This window comes from Epargyreus clarus, unplaced genomic scaffold (assembly GCF_041222505.1).
Source record: "Epargyreus clarus isolate Ecla_fem2 unplaced genomic scaffold, WU_Ecla_fem_2.2 ptg000033l, whole genome shotgun sequence".
Lineage (NCBI taxonomy): Eukaryota > Metazoa > Arthropoda > Insecta > Lepidoptera > Hesperiidae > Epargyreus > Epargyreus clarus.
Window position 1 is genome coordinate 4,137,891 of NW_027332238.1, and position 18,773 is coordinate 4,156,663.

Below are 18,773 nucleotides of genomic sequence, written 5' to 3' on the forward strand. Positions count from 1 at the left end.
TCCGAGTAGCCTAATGAAGAATTCTCAGCTGTATGGCTAGATTATCTGAGACTTGTAGACTTAGACTGTAATCAGAAATATGAATTTCGAAAATTTCCATTTAATTTTTGGGTGTAACTGTAATTTAACTTTTTATGAAATCGTGTTCTGATTTGATGATGAATTTGAGTAATAAAATGAAATAAAACTCATTTGAACGGTGATATTTTTCCAGAAAATTTATTCAGAAAATCTTTGTTGATATTAAAAACCTATACAATATCATTATGTTTACCTGCACTAATAAACTAGCTATAAAATGTAACAAAAAACAATTTCACAAACAGCTATTTTAAAAATTAAAAAACAAATATTTTGGATAACAAACAAATTTATAAAGTAAATACCTAATATATTTTTTTTTACATGTAACACACTATTTTTAATTAAACATTAATATACATACAGTTAGAACATTATGATACAGGCAGACCACATTATATTGATTACTAGCTAACCCGGCAAACGTTGTGTTGCCATTTAAATAGAAAATTGTTAAGGGTGAACAACCCTTATCACTTAGGGGTATGAAAAATGGATAGTAGCCGATTCTCAGACCTACTGAATATGCATATAAGATTTGGTGAAAATCGGTAAAGACGTTTCGGTGAAGTACGGTAACTAACATTGTGACTATATTATTATTGTACTATTGTGATCATAGCTATAATCTTAAAAATTGAATATATAAAGTTTATGCTTTTTATTTTTCTTTAAAAGAAGTTTGTGTACTTATATACACACATGAGAAGTTATACTTCTTGGGTGCAAATAATTGAAAATAAAATGATTTCATGTTTCACATTGGAGCGCGCGAAGTCATACAACACAAAACTAAACTTAGATTTGTATTTAAAACGCAAAAATATAATGTTTAAAATATAATGAGTTTATACTAGCACATGGTACACTTCGATTTTGTTTTTAGCGACTTTAGTTTGACTGTATCCGAGCAATGTAGATTACTTTAACGATCTTCATTCGTCTCCTGTACACATTGTGCACTCTCTTCTTGTTTGTGATCAGCGACGCGCTTTGACGAAACGTCGCGTCGCATATATCACACGAATGGGGCGCTTGCATTACCAGCCATCGCAACAGATTCAGTCAATGTCGAGAAGCGTTTGTGTATTTATGAACGTCCAAGAGAAGTTATACATACTTCTTATGCGTGTAGTTATTTACACACTATAGAGAAGTTATACTTCATAAGCTTAATTAATTGAAATAAAATGATTGTGTGTCGAATTGGCGCGCGCAAATTCGTACCACACAAAACTGCACTTGGATTTGTTTTTCAAATGCTCCAAAAACATAATTTTAAAAGAAACTGAGTTTATACTAGCTCATGGTGCACTCCATATGTGTCCTTAACAACATTGCGGTTGACCGTATCCCAGACATGGGCGCCGGTAGGTAGGCGGAAGGGGGTGCAATTGTATTCCCCTGTCCGGAAAGAGTGTATATAAGCGAAGAAATCTGTATTTGTGAAAGAAATGTGTATTTATCAGCTAAAAAAGGTCACCAGGACCAGACATTTGTAAAGGGGTATACATATTTTAGATTCTATATTTTGTATTGAACGATTAATAGTATGTTTAGGTGCAGATGCCTCATAATCCTGACGGCGCCTTTGATCTCAGGAATCCAAGTTAGTTAACTGGCTTCACTCCTCTTCTCCACCCGTACGGTCGGCTTCACCGGGTACACATTGTGAACTCTCTTCTTGTGCGTGAACAGCGACGCACTTTGTCGAAACGTCGCATCACATATATCACACGACAGAGGGCGCTCTCCCGTGTGTATTCGTTCGTGCTCGCGTAAACTTTTCTTATTCTGAAAAATATATTAAAAAGTTTTTTAGAGCAAGCTTTTATTAATGTCATTTGGGTTTTGAATTTTCAGATAATTATTTTATTAGACATTCCTACTACTAGGGCGCGTAAAAATTGGATGCCACAATAGAGCGTCCGCCATATTGGATTTAGAATGACGTCACTAAGCTAATTATGCACTGTCATTCAAACCAAATGTTTATGCTAAATTTCAGCACAATTTGTTAGGGTTAAGATGTTAAAAATTCAGTTGCAAGATTTATTGTTCAAATTTTGTAATGAAAAGTAATAAATTATTAAGTAAATGAAAATAATGATAAATAGTTAGTTGATAAAATAGTTAGCTATCAACGAAATATTTATCATTATTTCCTTCACACAACAGAGTTCACAATATAAGTAGAGGTTAATAGAGATAGTTACAGTAAAGGCCTTTCCACATTGCTGGCATATTTTGTCCTTTTTCTCCGTGACACCTTTGTGCGTGTACCGGACGTGTCTGGCGTGGCTCTTATGGCTTGAAAATGGCTGCAAAAAACTTTATACGTTAACTTTCAGATTCCGTAAGCTTGCGTACGCAAAATTGGAAAAGAGATCGATGAATTTAATTGTTACACACATTGTTATAAGAAATTGACGATGCCGACTTACTGCCACATAGAATTATATTATATTTAGTCAAGCGAAGTGCAACTTCTTTGACAGTTTATAACTCTGGGACAAATTATAATAATAGATAGCAGCATTTTCTTATATTCCTGTAACTTATACCAATGAAAATTTGAAATGTTTTAAGGCGAATGTCTGTTTTCTATGTGTAAACAAGAAACATATACTAAAGCATTTGATTTACATTCAGAATTAAATACCACGGCCCATATCTAGGAAATTTTACCCAATTTCAAGTTTATTTTACGAACCTTATCACATATGTTGCACTTGTACAGTGTTTTCCCCATATGACTGTAGTTCACGTGGTCCTGTAGTTCTATCTGTGTCCGAAACCCTTTTTCACACATCGTACATTTGAACCTAAACATAATGTTTATATATAAAAAAAAATTGAATTAAATGCGCAAAAGTTGATAATTGTAGTCTTCAAAATAAATCAGAGCACAGCACAGCAGAATTAAAACCGATTCTTATATGTATAATTTAACCGGTAATGAACTCCTGTATACTAAACTTCTTTACTAATTAGGAACATCCTATATAAAGTTCTGCATAACTTGGATAACTTCGGTAACTTGATACTTTTGCTTAGATAACTTCGTCAACTTGTTTTAACTTTTTTATGTTGACAACTTAAAGGTGACGACTATATTTGCTAAATAGATTAAGGACGGTAATATGGTTAACTTCGTTAATTTCGGTATCTAGGTTAATTTCGTACAAAAGTTTAATGATGTTTATTGGCGTACATTTTGTAAACGTCGCTAATGATGCTAACGTGGTTAACTTCGTTAATTTATGTTAACACAGTGTCAACATTAATTACAATAACATAGTAAAGCTACGACTTACTTGAGGACGTCAACTTTAGCGTGCACGAGCGTGTACTTGAGGTGCACCTGGTAGGACTCGCGCGACACGAAGCGCTTGTTGCAGGCGGCGCACGAGTACTGCGCGCGCGGCTCGTGCAGGCGAGCGTGCGTGGCGAGCAATGCCACCTGCACCATCTTGCCGCACTTGGCACACGGAGTGCGCGCCGGCGGGCCCGCGTGGATCCTACGGGCAGTGCGCTCTGCTCTGTTTGTTTGTTTGTTAAAGCTCTATTCACATCTACAGACACCGTGCGTGGCGAGCAATGCCACCTGCACCATCTTGCCGCACTTGGCACACGGAGTGCGCGCCGGCGGGCCAGCGTGGATCCTACGGGCAGTGCGCTCTGCTCTGTTTGTTTGTTTGTTAAAGCTCTATTCACATCTACAGACACCGTGCGTGGCGAGCAATGCCACCTGCACCATCTTGCCGCACTTGGCACACGGAGTGCGCGCCGGCGGGCCCGCGTGGATCCTACGGGCAGTGCGCTCTGCTCTGTTTGTTTGTTTGTTAAAGCTCTATTCACATCTACAGACACCGTGCGTGGCGAGCAATGCCACCTGCACCATCTTGCCGCACTTGGCACACGGAGTGCGCGCCGGCGGGCCCGCGTGGATCCTACGGGCAGTGCGCTCTGCTCTGTATGTTTGTTTGTTAAAGCTCTATTCACATCTACAGACACCGTGCGTGGCGAGCAATGCCACCTGCACCATCTTGCCGCACTTGGCACACGGAGTGCGCGCCGGCGGGCCCGCGTGGATCCTACGGGCAGTGCGCTCTGCTCTGTATGTTTGTTTGTTAAAGCTCTATTCACATCTACAGACACCGTGCGTGGCGAGCAATGCCACCTGCACCATCTTGCCGCACTTGGCACACGGAGTGCGCGCCGGCGGGCCCGCGTGGATCCTACGGGCAGTGCGCTCTGCTCTGTATGTTTGTTTGTTAAAGCTCTATTCACATCTACAGACGCCGTGCGTGGCGAGCAATGCCACCTGCACCATCTTGCCGCACTTGGCACACGGAGTGCGCGCCGGCGGGCCCGCGTGGATCCTACGGGCAGTGCGCTCTGCTCTGTATGTTTGTTTGTTAAAGCTCTATTCACATCTACAGACACCGTGCGTGGCGAGCAATGCCACCTGCACCATCTTGCCGCACTTGGCACACGGAGTGCGCGCCGGCGGGCCCGCGTGGATCCTACGGGCAGTGCGCTCTGCTCTGTATGTTTGTTTGTTAAAGCTCTATTCACATCTACAGACACCGTGCGTGGCGAGCAATGCCACCTGCACCATCTTGCCGCACTTGGCACACGGAGTGCGCGCCGGCGGGCCCGCGTGGATCCTACGGGCAGTGCGCTCTGCTCTGTTTGTTTGTGTGTTAAAGCTCTATTCACATCTACAGACACCGTGCGTGGCGAGCAATGCCACCTGCACCATCTTGCCGCACTTGGCACACGGAGTGCGCGCCGGCGGGCCCGCGTGGATCCTACGGGCAGTGCGCTCTGCTCTGTTTGTTTGTGTGTTAAAGCTCTATTCACATCTACAGACACCGTGCGTGGCGGGCAATGCCACCTGCACCATCTTGCCGCACTTGGCACACGGAGTGCGCGCCGGCGGGCCCGCGTGGATCCTACGGGCAGTGCGCTCTGCTCTGTTTGTTTGTGTGTTAAAGCTCTATTCACATCTACAGACACCGTGCGTGGCGAGCAATGCCACCTGCACCATCTTGCCGCACTTGGCACACGGAGTGCGCGCCGGCGGGCCCGCGTGGATCCTACGGGCAGTGCGCTCTGCTCTGTTTGTTTGTGTGTTAAAGCTCTATTCACATCTACAGACACCGTGCGTGGCGAGCAATGCCACCTGCACCATCTTGCCGCACTTGGCACACGGAGTGCGCGCCGGCGGGCCCGCGTGGATCCTACGGGCAGTGCGCTCTGCTCTGTTTGTTTGTTTGTTAAAGCTCTATTCACATCTACAGACACCGTGCGTGGCGAGCAATGCCACCTGCACCATCTTGCCGCACTTGGCACACGGAGTGCGCGCCGGCGGGCCAGCGTGGATCCTACGGGCAGTGCGCTCTGCTCTGTTTGTTTGTTTGTTAAAGCTCTATTCACATCTACAGACACCGTGCGTGGCGAGCAATGCCACCTGCACCATCTTGCCGCACTTGGCACACGGAGTGTGCACATTAAATAGTGACAGAATGTTTTCATTGAAAATTAGTTAAAAAGAAATGTTTACCCGAATAGGCAATATAGAAGTTTTACTTCTCTCAAGTAAATGGAGACGAACAAATATAAAAATTAAACGATGTAATACCAAGTAAGTCTCAAATTCAAGATCAATTTCTATTCATTTAAAATTCATGTCTGCAGCTTTAAAGAATTAACAATAAATCTTCGAAAAAAATGTATGGTCATATTTAACTCTGAATTTTAAAATAATTAAAACGAGCTTAATTTTTTAATAGTTCAATTATTCACAAAATAAGGATATATTTCATTTCAATAAAAACCCGAGCAAAATAAAAAACATACCAAAAATGACAGTTTACAGTTTAAATGAGGACTTTATTTTTTTCAGAATATAATGTTGCCAAAAAAAAAAACAACAACTCACCGTTCGTGCTTCTGCAAGATATGTTTGAACGCGAACCGTTTCCCACAAGAATCACACTTGAATCCCTCCCGATGACACTTTTGCACATGCATCCATCTTTGCTTTTTATCTCTAAAAATAGTTATTTTATATAGATGTATAGATGTCGAAAGACGTTTATAGTCTGATTCATAATTAGGTGTCCAAAATGTAAACAAACAAATGTCACCGTCAAAATTAACAAGAAACAAAAACTTTAACAAACTCAACAAAAAACTAAAACTTTACAATTATTCACAATTTAACAAACGCGCTATGAAAACGATAATACATTCGAGTTTGATTACAATCACGAAAATAATTAACATCAGCTACGAAACTTAAAAATGACTGCACAAGAAATGTCTTGGGTTCCGATTGTGTTACCATTATCACATTTTAATTTTCTACCATAAACCTTGTTTTTTATTATTATTACTGTATGGAACGAAATTGAGGTAATATAAATATTAGAAAATTTTAATTGATCTTAATTTATTTAGATTATTATTTTATTATTGTTGTATTAATTTAATATTGTCATAAATAAGAAACTACCATTTGAAACATATTTTCTTGATAGGACAACACCTTTGTTTACATTTTGGACACCTAATTATGAATCAGACTATAGAAAACTACGATAGCGTGATTCAGCAGCGCCATCTCTTGACGAGTAGCGGGAAGTCGCTACATCTCGATAATAACAGTGTTCTAGCAAATAAACATTGAATTTGAATAAAAACAAATGTTGTATAGAACTCACTCAAAATGCTGGTCGCAGTCGGAACACCTGTAGCCCAGAGCGGTTGGCTTGTCCAGCATTGGTTTGTTCAGCCTGGGTCTAGACCCTGGGTTTTTAATGAACGGAGTCTTTCTTTCACCCTGAAATAAAATAAATAAATATTTTGGGATATTGCAGTAGATATTATGCTCACTTGTAGGGCCGTTTTAAAGGATGCCGGGGCCCTTGAGCACGCAAAACCTCGGGGGCAACTTCGGAAAAACAAAAACCAGGTTTGAAAATTCAATAAGAAAGGTTGAAAGTAAATCTAAGCATGTCGCGTAAGAAAATATATTGGCTTTTTGGGAGCCCTATTATGTTTGGGGTCCTGCGCATGGGTCCCCTTTACCTTTAAAATACCTAAAGGTAAAGTTTAGGGTAAGTAAGAAACTTAACAGTAAGCACAAAAAATTAAAATACCCCTATAATGGTATACCCATATAGCCCAAATAACAATTATAGTTAGAATTGTTTATCATGTGTTATTATAAAAGTTCAATATATTTGTAGTGTATTAGTAAGTACCCGCATAATTAGACACTAAACATAGATACGAGTACTAGTATGACGTGCGGTAGTGGTGCGCATCTGGCGACATCGAGTTAGCTGTCAGTTGATCTGGTACGTCACTCTTAGTGTGGACGTCGTGCGGGTAGGACAGTAGTGAACAGATTTGTATTATATTTGTACTAACCGAACCAGTACAATATTTATACTAAAACCGAAATCCTGACTTTAGTCTACATACAAACTTGACTAATCTTTTTTTTATAATATAGGAGTAGCAGACGAGCATACAGTCCACCTGATGGTAAGTGGCTACTGCCGCCGATGGACATCTGTAATCAACCCCAGATAGGATTAGATATTCCTACCTGACGTCGGCACTGATGCGCCGGTACCTTGGAGAACTAAGCTGGAATGCCTCGGAAAAGTATAAAAGTATTTGATGTGTTAACCCACAATTTGCTCAAATATTTCCCCTACTCACCTTCTTCCACCGTTTAGGCAACACCACATCCTTCATATCATGACTGCTTTTCAAATGACGTAGCACCTCCAACACATTCCACGAGGAAAACGTACAGTAGTTACAGCAAAACTTCTCAAAATGCTTCCTTCTGTGCTCCGCTATTTCTATATTCCTCACGTAGGTCAGACAGATTGAACACTGGACTCTGTTGGATTTCTGGAATATAAATTAGCTTATTAATTATATTGAAAGGTGATAGAAGTAGGGTTGGGAGAGGTATCACCACCACACCAATTTTTAGTGTGAAGCTGTTTTTTTTCCAATATTTAAATTAAAATTCAATACTTATTATTTTTGACTCGATAAACCTTGTATTGCAAAATGGTCCATGGAATTTTTCACAGTTGTCAGTTGACAGTCAAATATAGATAGTGAATCTAGCGACACACCCCACATGGTCCACACCCTTTAAACCCGACCACAGCAACGCTTAACACTGCTGTTATAAAATAAATAGGTGTGACGGTAGTGCCTTCACAACGAGTACTACATTCTCTATCAAAGTTCTTCAATAAACTTACCATAACATGTAATAGCTTATGTTTTTCAAAGTTACTCTCACTCTTATACCCTTCGACACAAGATTCACATTTATTCGGTGCATCCACATATTCAGGGTCTAGCTTTTTCTTCTCTCTTGCCTCTAAAACTTCTTCTAAACTCATTTGAGCTGTTTTATAATACTTTCTGTATTCCTCTGAGAACGGATCAACTTTACGCTGTCGTCGTAACGCAATCCTTTTCTTACTAGGACTTGAAATCTGTGAATTTTTTTCAGAACTTTCAATTATTTCCAAATCATTTGATCTGTGGGTAACCTCAATTTTAACTTGAGATGTTTCAGGCTGTTTATTCAACTCTGACAATGGTAGGTCTTCCTCGCTTTCTGCCTTAACATTATCTACTATTATTCCACAGTCGATAAATATATAGTTCTGTATCGGTTCCTTATTACATATAAATGCTTGGTCGTATGTAGTTTTGTTGTTAACACTCAGTTTTGATAAGGGCTTTATATATGTCATCTGAAAGGAATAAGGTGAACAATTGAATAAACATTAAGCAGGTGGTATCCTTTGTGGTTTGACTCCGGCGGCAACACCGCCACACCTATTTCTTTAATAACAGCAGTGTAGCGCTGCTGTGTTCTGGATTAAAGGATGTGATAAAGAAGACATTCTTTTTTAATAATATAGGAGTAGCAAACATTCTTGTTTGAAGGGTGGTAAGGGAGACATAATTTTGTTTGTATAATATAGGAATAGCAGACGAGCATGCAGTCTAGCTCACAGTGATTAGCTAGTGCACATGGACATCTGTAATCAACCCCAGATTAGATAACTCCTATCTGAGGTCGGCCACAGATACACCACTACCCACAGCAGTAAGTCCAATACCTCCGAAAAGTATATCTCCCATCCCTCTTCAAACCAGAACACAACAGCGCTATACTGCTGTTATAACCGAAATAGGTGTGGTGTGGTGCCGCACGAGAACACAGACTTCTACTGCCTTCAATATAATAAATAATTCAATTATTTTGAATATCTTAAGCATCTCACATCAGTTCTGCCATCCTCCACACCAGATAGTATTTTCTGAGCATTACAAGCTTGCTTCCTGAAGCCACATATCCTGGACATGAGAGCCTTGCACTCCCAGCATATGTAGAGGTTTACTGGCTCCGTGAAAAAACCTTCCTAGAATGAAATTATGTGTAATTATTATTGTTATGATTAGTGATAGCCTAGTAGTTAAGAAACTCGGCCTCTTGATCAATAGGTTCGAGGGTCTAATCCCAGGCATTTATCTCAGATTTTTCAAAGTTATGTGTATTGAAAATTATTACTTGCTTAAATGGTGAAGGAAAACATGTTAAAACAAAGGAAAAAGTTTTCAAAGGTATGTGAAGTCTACCAATACGCACTTGTCCAGCGCTGTGGACTATGGCCTAATCCTCATTCTGAGAGGAGACCCGTGCCCAGCTGTAGGACAGTGATGGATTGATGATGATGATGGCAAATTACTACTTCAATCTTATAAGAAAAAATGTTAAAGGCAGTTAAGCTCAGTATATTAATTAAAATGTCATTAATATAATTTCATAGTGAAAGTATCGCAAATCTTTTAGGATACATAACTTTTCGGCGTTTTTAGTAGGTCGCACTTAAAATAAGTTTAGAAGAATATTATATAAAATACTCACTTTGTAAGCCTCCGCATCGCTTGAAAGTAGCCAATATAAATTATTTACACCTTCATCTATTTTGCAGAGTTGAAATAATTTACGCTCGCTACTAAGGCATGTACAACACAACTTTTTTATATCGCCTTCGAAAATAACATCCATTTTAACACTTACTTTACAAGAAGTAAAACGATTTATATTTTTATAACATCTAAATTATGAAATTTAAATTCAGAACTTATTATTAGTGGCTCCATAAAGATTGTATTGCAAAATGGCCGATATGGTTATGGAGCCTGTCAAGTGTCAATAGTGTTGTCGATTGATAGACGAATATCGATAGTAAAACAATCGATTTCTTACCAATTGCACTTTTATTACAGTTTTTTCGAGTGTATGTATGTATGTGTTATTATTTGACATGCATTACATCTTAATTTTCAATAGCTTGTTGAATTTAAATACGAGTTGACACCCTATATTATGTGGTAAGACAATGGATACATTAAAATGCAAAAGTGCCTTTATCTATTTTCATAGGCTTAACCCCTTTTCATATAATTATTATAGGTAGTCGGGTTGCTCGTGTTTGAAAACAAGACGTATCGTATATTTTTAGACAGTATCGATTTTATTGTTACTCCATAGCTTATAATCGATCGATAGTTTTGCACACTAAGTGTCAAGCTGTAAAGATATTTTGTTTTTTCTGTCAGTGTCAAAGAAAATAGATATTTTATGAATGTTGCCATATTACAGTTTATTTATTTTCCCTTTATACGGGAAAATCTATAAAAACATGACTCGTAAGCATTATTATTTTATTTTATATCAATGGACACTTTAAATGTGACTATTATAATTATTATTTAAACAAATTATAAATATATTTAGCATTAAGTCCGCCTTTTGCACCACACTGTTTTTAACGTGGTTAATAAAGAGTAATTAAATATATAAACAAATATTTCATAATTACAATAAAGTTATCAAAGATTTTTACTTAAACAAAATATTATACATTTAATTTAAGTTATATGTACGTTAACTATAACAAACGATTTATATAAGCCTACATAAGGAATATTTCAGAAAATAAACAGTGATATAAAATAAAAATAATTTAATCAACGAAATTTTTATTGTCATTTTTACAATTTACATATATGAGGTGTCCGGAATACATAGTGAATTTCAAGTTCGTCGAAAAATAAAATTTCTTCTGTTTGTAGATTCTTTTATTACTTGCTTAAATACCTTTGCTTAATCTCCCGCCCATCCCCTCCTCTATCTACACCTTTTGAAGGTTGTAGATAACGACTTAGTATTAAAAATTATACACTATCAGAATATTTCATATGTACTTTATGTATAGCTCTCGTATGGCTAACAAGTGCTGGCTTCTGTGCGAAGGTGGCGGTACAGTGGTCACATCCGAACGGTCGTTCCCCTGTGTGTGTGCGGATGTGGTTGTCTAGGATGCGGTTCGTCTGTGAACATACATAAAGGTTTTGTTACGATAAAGAAATAACAGACAAGCATGCAGCCCATCTGATGGTAAGTGGGTACGCCCATGGACATCTGTAATCAACCCCAGATAGGTTAAGATTCCTACCTGAGGTCGGCCACAGATGCGTCGCTACTCCTGAGGACTAAGGTCCCATGCCTCGGAAAAGTATAAACAATAAAATTACATCGTTTCTCTCTAAATACAACTATTTTTATACTATGTACTTTGCTACAGTCTTTGATAAGTAAAATAGAAAGATACCTTTGAAATTGGATGAACCACAAAACGCTGAGTTGTAAGTTATTTCAATATTCGTTTCTATATATATTCAGAGCGGTCTAGCAATTTGGCGCGGATTATATCAGACCACGCATAGTTTTACGTCACAACTCAAACTCACCTGAAAACCCCGACCACAATAAGAACATATTTTATTCTTTGGCGGATGTATCTTATTGTGATAGGTCGCTGTGTGCGTGCGAAGTCTGAAACCATTCAGGAAATACTGAAAATACAAGCAAATATTAAAATTAAAATATTTTTTATGTAATTCAGGCTGATCAACTTAATTGGGGGGCGAATATTTGAATTCTCTGATTTTCAAAATGAGCGTATTAAAAATATAAGGAGAACGTCGCTTGGTAACCTACATGCCTGAGAGTTCTAAAGCAATCAGTCAGCAAAGGGAAAACAGTGTGTCTAAAAAAGAAAAAGAGTAATAATAATTATAAAAAAACCCACTGAGTTTTCACGGATCTTCTCAGTTAAGTTCGCGTTCCCATCCGGTAGTAGTATAAAAAAAAAAATATTGTAACAATTTGTAAGTGCCTCCGCGGGCCTATACATAATCAACAAATTTTATTTCAATTCACTGGATTTCATTTAACAATATTCACTTGACCAGCTCAATGCCATGGCTGCTGCTTCGTAAGGAAACTAGTGCCCAGCAGTGGGACGGATGGGTTGATGAATAACAATATGACAATTTAACATTACCAAATGCTAACCACTTACCCTAGAACATAGATTACAGTAAAAACTAGTTTTCTTCAAATGTACGTGTCTATAATGGTTCTTCATTGCGGTCGGTCGGGCGTATTCCTTGTTACACTCAGGACAGGGAAAGCTGAAATTAAATTGCATTTTATGGCCAGTAGTTTATAATCAATCTATTGTATGTTTAGCCTTTTTATTATATAGGAGTAACAGATGAGCATACAGTGCACCTGATGGTAAGTGGCTACTGCCAATCAACTCCAGATAGGATTAGATATTCCTATCGGAGGTCGGCATCAGATGCGCCGCTACCCCTGGGGACTAAGCGGGAACGCCTCTGAAAAGTATGTCTCCCTTACCACACCCTACAAACCAAAACAGAGCAGCCTTTAACACTGCTGTTATAACAGAAATAGGTGTGGCGGTGGTGCCGCCGGAGTCGAACTACAAAGGGTTCTACCAGCTGCAAAATTCACATACTAGATATTGTCAAATTTCTATCGTAGGTAAATTTTAGATAGATTGAATATTAATAACGAGTGTTATTTTTTGAAATCGAAGGCGTTTTGCCGCGCTGTCACAACCCCGCTGATATCTACAACTTACAATTGCGACGTGACTCGTTTCTATATTCGGAGCGGACTAGCGGTTTGACGCGGACTATACCTTGCCCTTTTCTAAGCCCCTGTCAAAGTGTGTACAAAATTTCAGGACAATTGGCTCCGTAATTAATGCGTGAAAGTGTAACAAACAAACAAACTCACATTCGCATTAATAATATCAGTTATGTAAGCTGATTATTCCTGAAACGCTATGTTATATAATAAAAGATACAATAACAGCTCCAATCTTTATTTTCTTTGACAATCCATTCTATGACATCTTAATTCTCTAAATAACATATCTTTCTTTATTTCTATATAGTTCCCCTAGTAGCTAGATTGCTACTCACCAGCAATTAAATAAAGCTTATCATAAAATATTTTTTAAAGTATTTTATTGGGAATATGCCCTGAAAGTCTGCCTAAACGGTCAATTATATTGTGCAATATTGCGAATTGTGCAATAAAATTGCACATTGATTGACTGAAAGTTGAGTGAGTTTAATTTTTATTGCACCCTATTTTTCAATTGCATCGTGTAGTCTACACTTTCCAATCAATACTATTCTCCGAATGAACAGGAAAGCATTATGCAGTTCGTATTATTGTGCAATACATATAGTTGCTACTCACCAGCAAACCAGCAATTGCATAAACTCTTATTAATATAAAATAATCAATCGTTAAGATTCAGAGCGCCTTTCAATCTTATCATACAATAAAAAGTATTGTACAATGTTATTGTAGGTCTAGGGACCGCCTTACAATTAGGATACAACTCACCTCTTTTTCGGCACATGCTTCACACTCGTAGCAAGATGATACTTGTATTGTATAAGATTATCGAATTGCTTATTACACTCCACACAGTAACACTCCTCGGGAGCTTTCTTCATGTGTCTCAGGTTTATATGTCGTATCATTGAGTGATACTTCGCGTACCTCTTATTGCAGAACTTACAAATATTTTCGCTGTGCTGTATTCTGCAAACATTTTAATAATTTTAAGTAAAAATTACAGTTTTTTGAAGTGAACACTTCTTTACTGGCGTTGTGCACTTTTTGTGATAGGTAAAAATGTTAATTTATGCAATGCTTGCTTAGATAAAGGTAGTAGAACCCTTTGTGGTTCGACTCCGGCGGCACCACCGCCACACCTATTTCTACCTAATAACAGCAGTGTTAGGCTCTGCTGTGTTCCGGTTTGAAGGGTGTGGTACGGGAGATAGACTTTTCCGAGGCGTTCCAGCTTAGTCCTCAGGGGTAGCGGCGTATCTGTGGCCGACCTCAGGTAGGAATATCTAATCCTATCTGAGGTTATAACAGAACCAGGTGTGGCGGTGGTGCTGCCGGAGTCGAACCACAGAGGGTTCTACCACCATTAAAAAGTATCTAAATCTATGTACCTGATATGTCTAATAAGTCGTTGCTTCTTAAGGGCCTTGAAGCCACAGTAGTCGCATATGACACACCTGTGCATATCATTATAGTGCTTATAAAACTCTTTAAATCTGCAAGAAATCATAAATCATATCTTTATACACCTCTGCCAAATTAATATTTCGTTACAGAAAATATTATAAACGTTTCTATAAACAGTTTCGATATATATAAACAATTTTGATACATATGTAATGTTCGTTAAAATTCGAACTTTATGCTACGAATACTTTTTTCTTTGTAGACTTTCGTTGTTATTTCTATGTGGACAAACTGCGGCCCGCTGCCTATAGAATCAACTTAGATTTACACACCATTTAGCTACTTTTAAGTACGCAGACTATCACTAATGGGTCAAAAAAGTAACGTTATGAAATAATTACAATACAATTTTTAGAAACAAAAATTAACACTAAAATAAATGAGCCAAATCACTGCTCCGAGGAATTGCACCCAACCAAGATACTAACAGCATTACCACAAAATTTGTGGCATTACCTATATGAATTAAGAAACTAATGCTAATTAATTATTCCTACAAGTAAGTTATGTTTTAACTTTGCAGAAAACTGTGATAATAATGAGTATTTGTATCAATAAATATTTTTATTATAAACTATAACCTTGTTTACTTACAGGAATATTCGCCGGCACTCAAGGCACTCCACTGCCCGCTGGTGTGCGTAATCCATGTGGTAGTAGAACTGTGACTTCTTCAAACACTCATAGTTACACAGCGAACAAACATATTTGTACTTGTGCTCATTGATATGCATAGATAGTTGTCCCTTACTGGCCTTACGAACCCCACATATGTCACATTCGTATGCGCTTGACTGGGGAAATACAATTTCACTATTATTTATAAAGAACCCTCTGTGGTTCGACTCCGGCGGCACCACCGCCACACCTATTTCTGTTATAACAGCAGTGTTAAGCGATGCTGTGTTCTGGTTTGAAGGTTGAACTTTTTAGAGGCCTAAAGCTTAGCTCCAGCTTAGTCCTCAAGGATAGCGGCGTACTTGTAGTTGACCTCAGGTAGGAATCTAATCTTAACTGGAGTAGTTCACAGATGTCCATGGACGGCAAGCCGCTTACCATCAGGAGGACTCCCTTACAACACCCAATCCAGAACACAGCAGCGCTACACTGCTGTTATAACAGAAATAGGTGTGGCGGTGGTACCACCAGAGTCGAACCACAAAGGGTTCTACAACCTTTACAGATAGTTTTCACGTCATCGGCATTTAAGATACTCACTTCTGAATGATATTTCGTCATATGCAACTCGTATCGGTCCATCTTATAAAACCCCGCCACACAAGTTTCGCACTTATAAATCGCCTTTACATACATACCGCGTTTCCGAAACTTGTCCAACACACGTTGCCTACCCTCCTCATCTATTTCGACTCTTTTACGAATTTTCGAAACTAATTTAAGCCCGTCATTATCGCTCTTAACGATTTTATTGTATTTCGCTTTTAAAGACCGTTTACGTTTTTCAACACCGAGTCGTCTGCTTAGTTTTCTATCTATTTCTTTTTTGACCGCACCTTCAGATTCTGTACTAGCTGTGTGTTTTAAGTCCTCAGGGTAAAAATCAATACCATATTCCGTATCACTATTATCTTCATGTTTAATATCGTCGATATCTTTCTCATCTTTGACCACTACCTCATTTTCGCATTCAGTTTTTATGTTTTCTGGTCCTTCGTTTTTGATTTCATCGCTTTGGTTTAAGAGAATGTCTTCTGCGTTTTTATCGTATGATATTTCGACAATAGGGCCGTCGGTTTTAAACTTGATTATTATGGAATCATTTGCAGGATTAATCTGGAGAAAATTTATTTATTGTACAATACACACGAAACTTATAAGAAAATATAAGCAATATGTGATGCTTTGAGAGGGTGTCACAAAATACTAGAGGTTGCATTAAAATATGAAACCTTTGTTTATTAATACTAAAAATGGAGAGATATATATTCGTTTTGGGTTAGGAAAATTACCGTATTTTCAAGCGAATCAATTCCCTTTTCTAACGTCTCGTACGCCAACTTCGCCTTTTTTTGGAATTTTTGCGCATTTCGCAAAAGACTGCGACATTCCCAACACATCAAAGGTACTTGGGATTTATTCTGAAAAATGGGTATTTTTTAAATAGATGGCAACACTGTTCGTGTTGAAGTAACGACTCTTCTTATATAAAAATATCATTTCACGCCCGTTATTGATAATCAATCTATCCAAAGTTCGTGATTCGACAATGTCTTCATACTAGACATTGTTAAATTTCGATCTTTGAACAGTATCAGTCAGATTTTTTTTAATAATATAGGAGTAGCAGACGAGCCCGCAGCATGGTGGATGGTAAGTGGCTACTGCCGCCTATGGACATCTGTAATCCACCCCAAATAAGATTAGATTCCTCCTTGAGGTCGGCCACAGTCCGACTGGCCTATAGGCCCCGGAAAATTATGTCTCCCTACCCACACCCTTCAAACCAGAACACAGATAGATGGATAGATTGATTAATAATCATGCGCCAAAATAATAAAATGGTTTTAAAAGTGGATGTAGAATATAAAACGTTCCTATTTATTGACCAAAGTGGGGTAATTAAAATAATAGTATGCCACACTACACTTCTATGTTCTTATGAAATAATAATTATAAAATTTAAATTAGAAGTTCTAATCATTATACAATATGTGCGTGATGGCGTCACAACTGAATATTTATCAAATACGAAGGAAAAAGACTGTTTAATAATGTAATTGAGTCTAAAATACTCTAACAACAGTATAATTCTATATAAAAAAAGAATTTTGTTCATGAACGTATGATGTACGGGTAAGGTTTCACATTATTTGTATTTCGCAATTATTTAAATTTATTATTTTATAGTCCGCGCCAAACTGCAAGTCCACTCTGAAGTTGTTGCGAGGAGGTGTAGTCATACAATTTGCTATGGCGACTAAATTCATTTCTATATTCAAAGCGGACTAGCACTTTTACGCGGACTATACAAGTTTTATTTTCTTAGATAAAGTTTGACGATTTCAAATTATAGCGTAGCTTTTATATTTTTTCCATGGCGCGAACATTAAAGCTATTGCGTTTTAAAAAAATAGGTGATATATATGTATTAGAGATGTGCCGAGTCAGGTCGACTCGAGTCAGTACTCGAGTACTTACATAAACTCGCATACTCGAGTACCAATAGTGATACTCGAGTACCAGTAATACTCGAATACTGACGATACTCGTACACTACAACTACTACTCGTACAAGTAAAAACTTGATTAATTTTGTGTAGTGAGTGGCGTTTTTTTTTTTTTTGCTCTTCCGTGCTGTTGGACTATGTTGTGCAAAGTACTCGAGTACTTTATGAATACTTTGGACTCGAGTACTGAATCGATTCTTTTTTTATATGAGTACTAAAGTACTCGAATACCAAAAATGGCCGACTCGGCACATCATTAATATGTATACTTCTTGATAATCTGTAGGCTCTGAAGCTCTGCTCTAGAAACTTGTATTGTCTATGATACGGACTTAGAAGAAGTTTAGGGGCTGGCCACAATATTCCTTCCTTCTTAGAGCTGCATCAATTTAATATGAATTTATTGTACATAAAATTCTTAGTAACAGTTAAGATCTATTCGTAAATACGTCTAAACTTACGATTTTATTCAATAATTCTTCACTCAGAACACCTTCCATTAATTTTCGATAAACGCGTAAATACTGCTTTATCGATGACAATTTTTTCTCCTTCGCTAAACAACCTTCACATACATCATTTTTAGAACAATTCTTACTATTGGACATGTTTATCAAATAATTTTAGAGTATTTATTGATACAAATATTTACGAAAGGACACAAGCTTGTGATAAAGCGTAATATTGTTTTCAGCTCTCGGACCACAAAAACGTCAAGTTGATTGCGTCAAAGTGACGTAAGCATCGTTTTCAAATATAGAACGTGATAAAATTTATATACGGCCTTGTATGTGCATATTTTTATTTTCTCATGTAGAAGTTCCATAAATAATTTTACATTTATTGAGATATTATATTAGATTACATTTTTTTATGGTTGGCCTAATGATCGTAACCACACTCAATAGGAAAATAGCTAAATTAATAATTATTTTTTAGTT

General features: G+C 37.8%; 2 protein-coding genes across 3 annotated transcripts; both read right to left on the minus strand.

Annotated features, from left to right (window-relative positions):
• Positions 1-200: 200 nt before the first annotated feature.
• LOC140755545 (zinc finger protein 711-like) lies at positions 201-10,340 on the minus strand. Of its 2 annotated transcripts, none has more exons than XM_073090832.1 (10): positions 10,073-10,340; positions 9,429-9,566; positions 8,388-8,891; positions 7,825-8,022; positions 6,816-6,934; positions 6,032-6,142; positions 3,399-3,602; positions 2,795-2,906; positions 2,298-2,402; positions 201-1,875 (listed from the first exon to the last, which is right to left on the minus strand). In XM_073090832.1, the coding sequence occupies exons 1-10, from the start codon at positions 10,214-10,216 to the stop codon at positions 1,696-1,698; spliced, it is 1,815 nt and encodes a 604-aa protein (XP_072946933.1). In that variant the 5' UTR covers positions 10,217-10,340; the 3' UTR covers positions 201-1,695. The 2 variants fall into 2 exon arrangements, with proteins under 2 accessions (XP_072946933.1, XP_072946934.1); XM_073090833.1 differs by having other exon boundaries at positions 9,429-9,562; positions 10,073-10,190.
• An 820-nt stretch (positions 10,341-11,160) lies between these two features.
• On the minus strand, positions 11,161-18,553 carry LOC140755546 (uncharacterized). The gene is made up of 9 exons (XM_073090834.1): positions 18,294-18,553; positions 16,615-16,743; positions 15,863-16,438; positions 15,239-15,438; positions 14,569-14,673; positions 13,946-14,146; positions 12,579-12,690; positions 11,965-12,069; positions 11,161-11,544 (listed from the first exon to the last, which is right to left on the minus strand). The coding sequence occupies exons 1-9, from the start codon at positions 18,438-18,440 to the stop codon at positions 11,389-11,391; spliced, it is 1,731 nt and encodes a 576-aa protein (XP_072946935.1). The 5' UTR covers positions 18,441-18,553; the 3' UTR covers positions 11,161-11,388.
• Between the last annotated feature and the right edge of the window lie 220 nt (positions 18,554-18,773).

Coding starts and splice junctions, on each gene's coding strand:
- LOC140755545 (XM_073090832.1), bottom strand. CDS start 10,216: ATGGATGTTATTTTCGAAGGCGATATAAAAAAGTTGTGTTGTACATGC. Junction 9,567..10,072: donor GCGATGCGGAGGCTTACAAA/GTGAGTATTTTA, acceptor ATTTCATTCTAG/GAAGGTTTTTTCACGGAGCC. Junction 6,935..7,824: donor TGCCTAAACGGTGGAAGAAG/GTGAGTAGGGGA, acceptor ATTTTATTTCAG/GGTGAAAGAAAGACTCCGTT.
- LOC140755546 (XM_073090834.1), bottom strand. CDS start 18,440: ATGTCCAATAGTAAGAATTGTTCTAAAAATGATGTATGTGAAGGTTGT. Junction 12,691..13,945: donor AAGCATGTGCCGAAAAAGAG/GTGAGTTGTATC, acceptor ATTTAATTTCAG/CTTTCCCTGTCCTGAGTGTA. Junction 11,545..11,964: donor ATTGTGGTCGGGGTTTTCAG/GTGAGTTTGAGT, acceptor GTATGTTCACAG/ACGAACCGCATCCTAGACAA.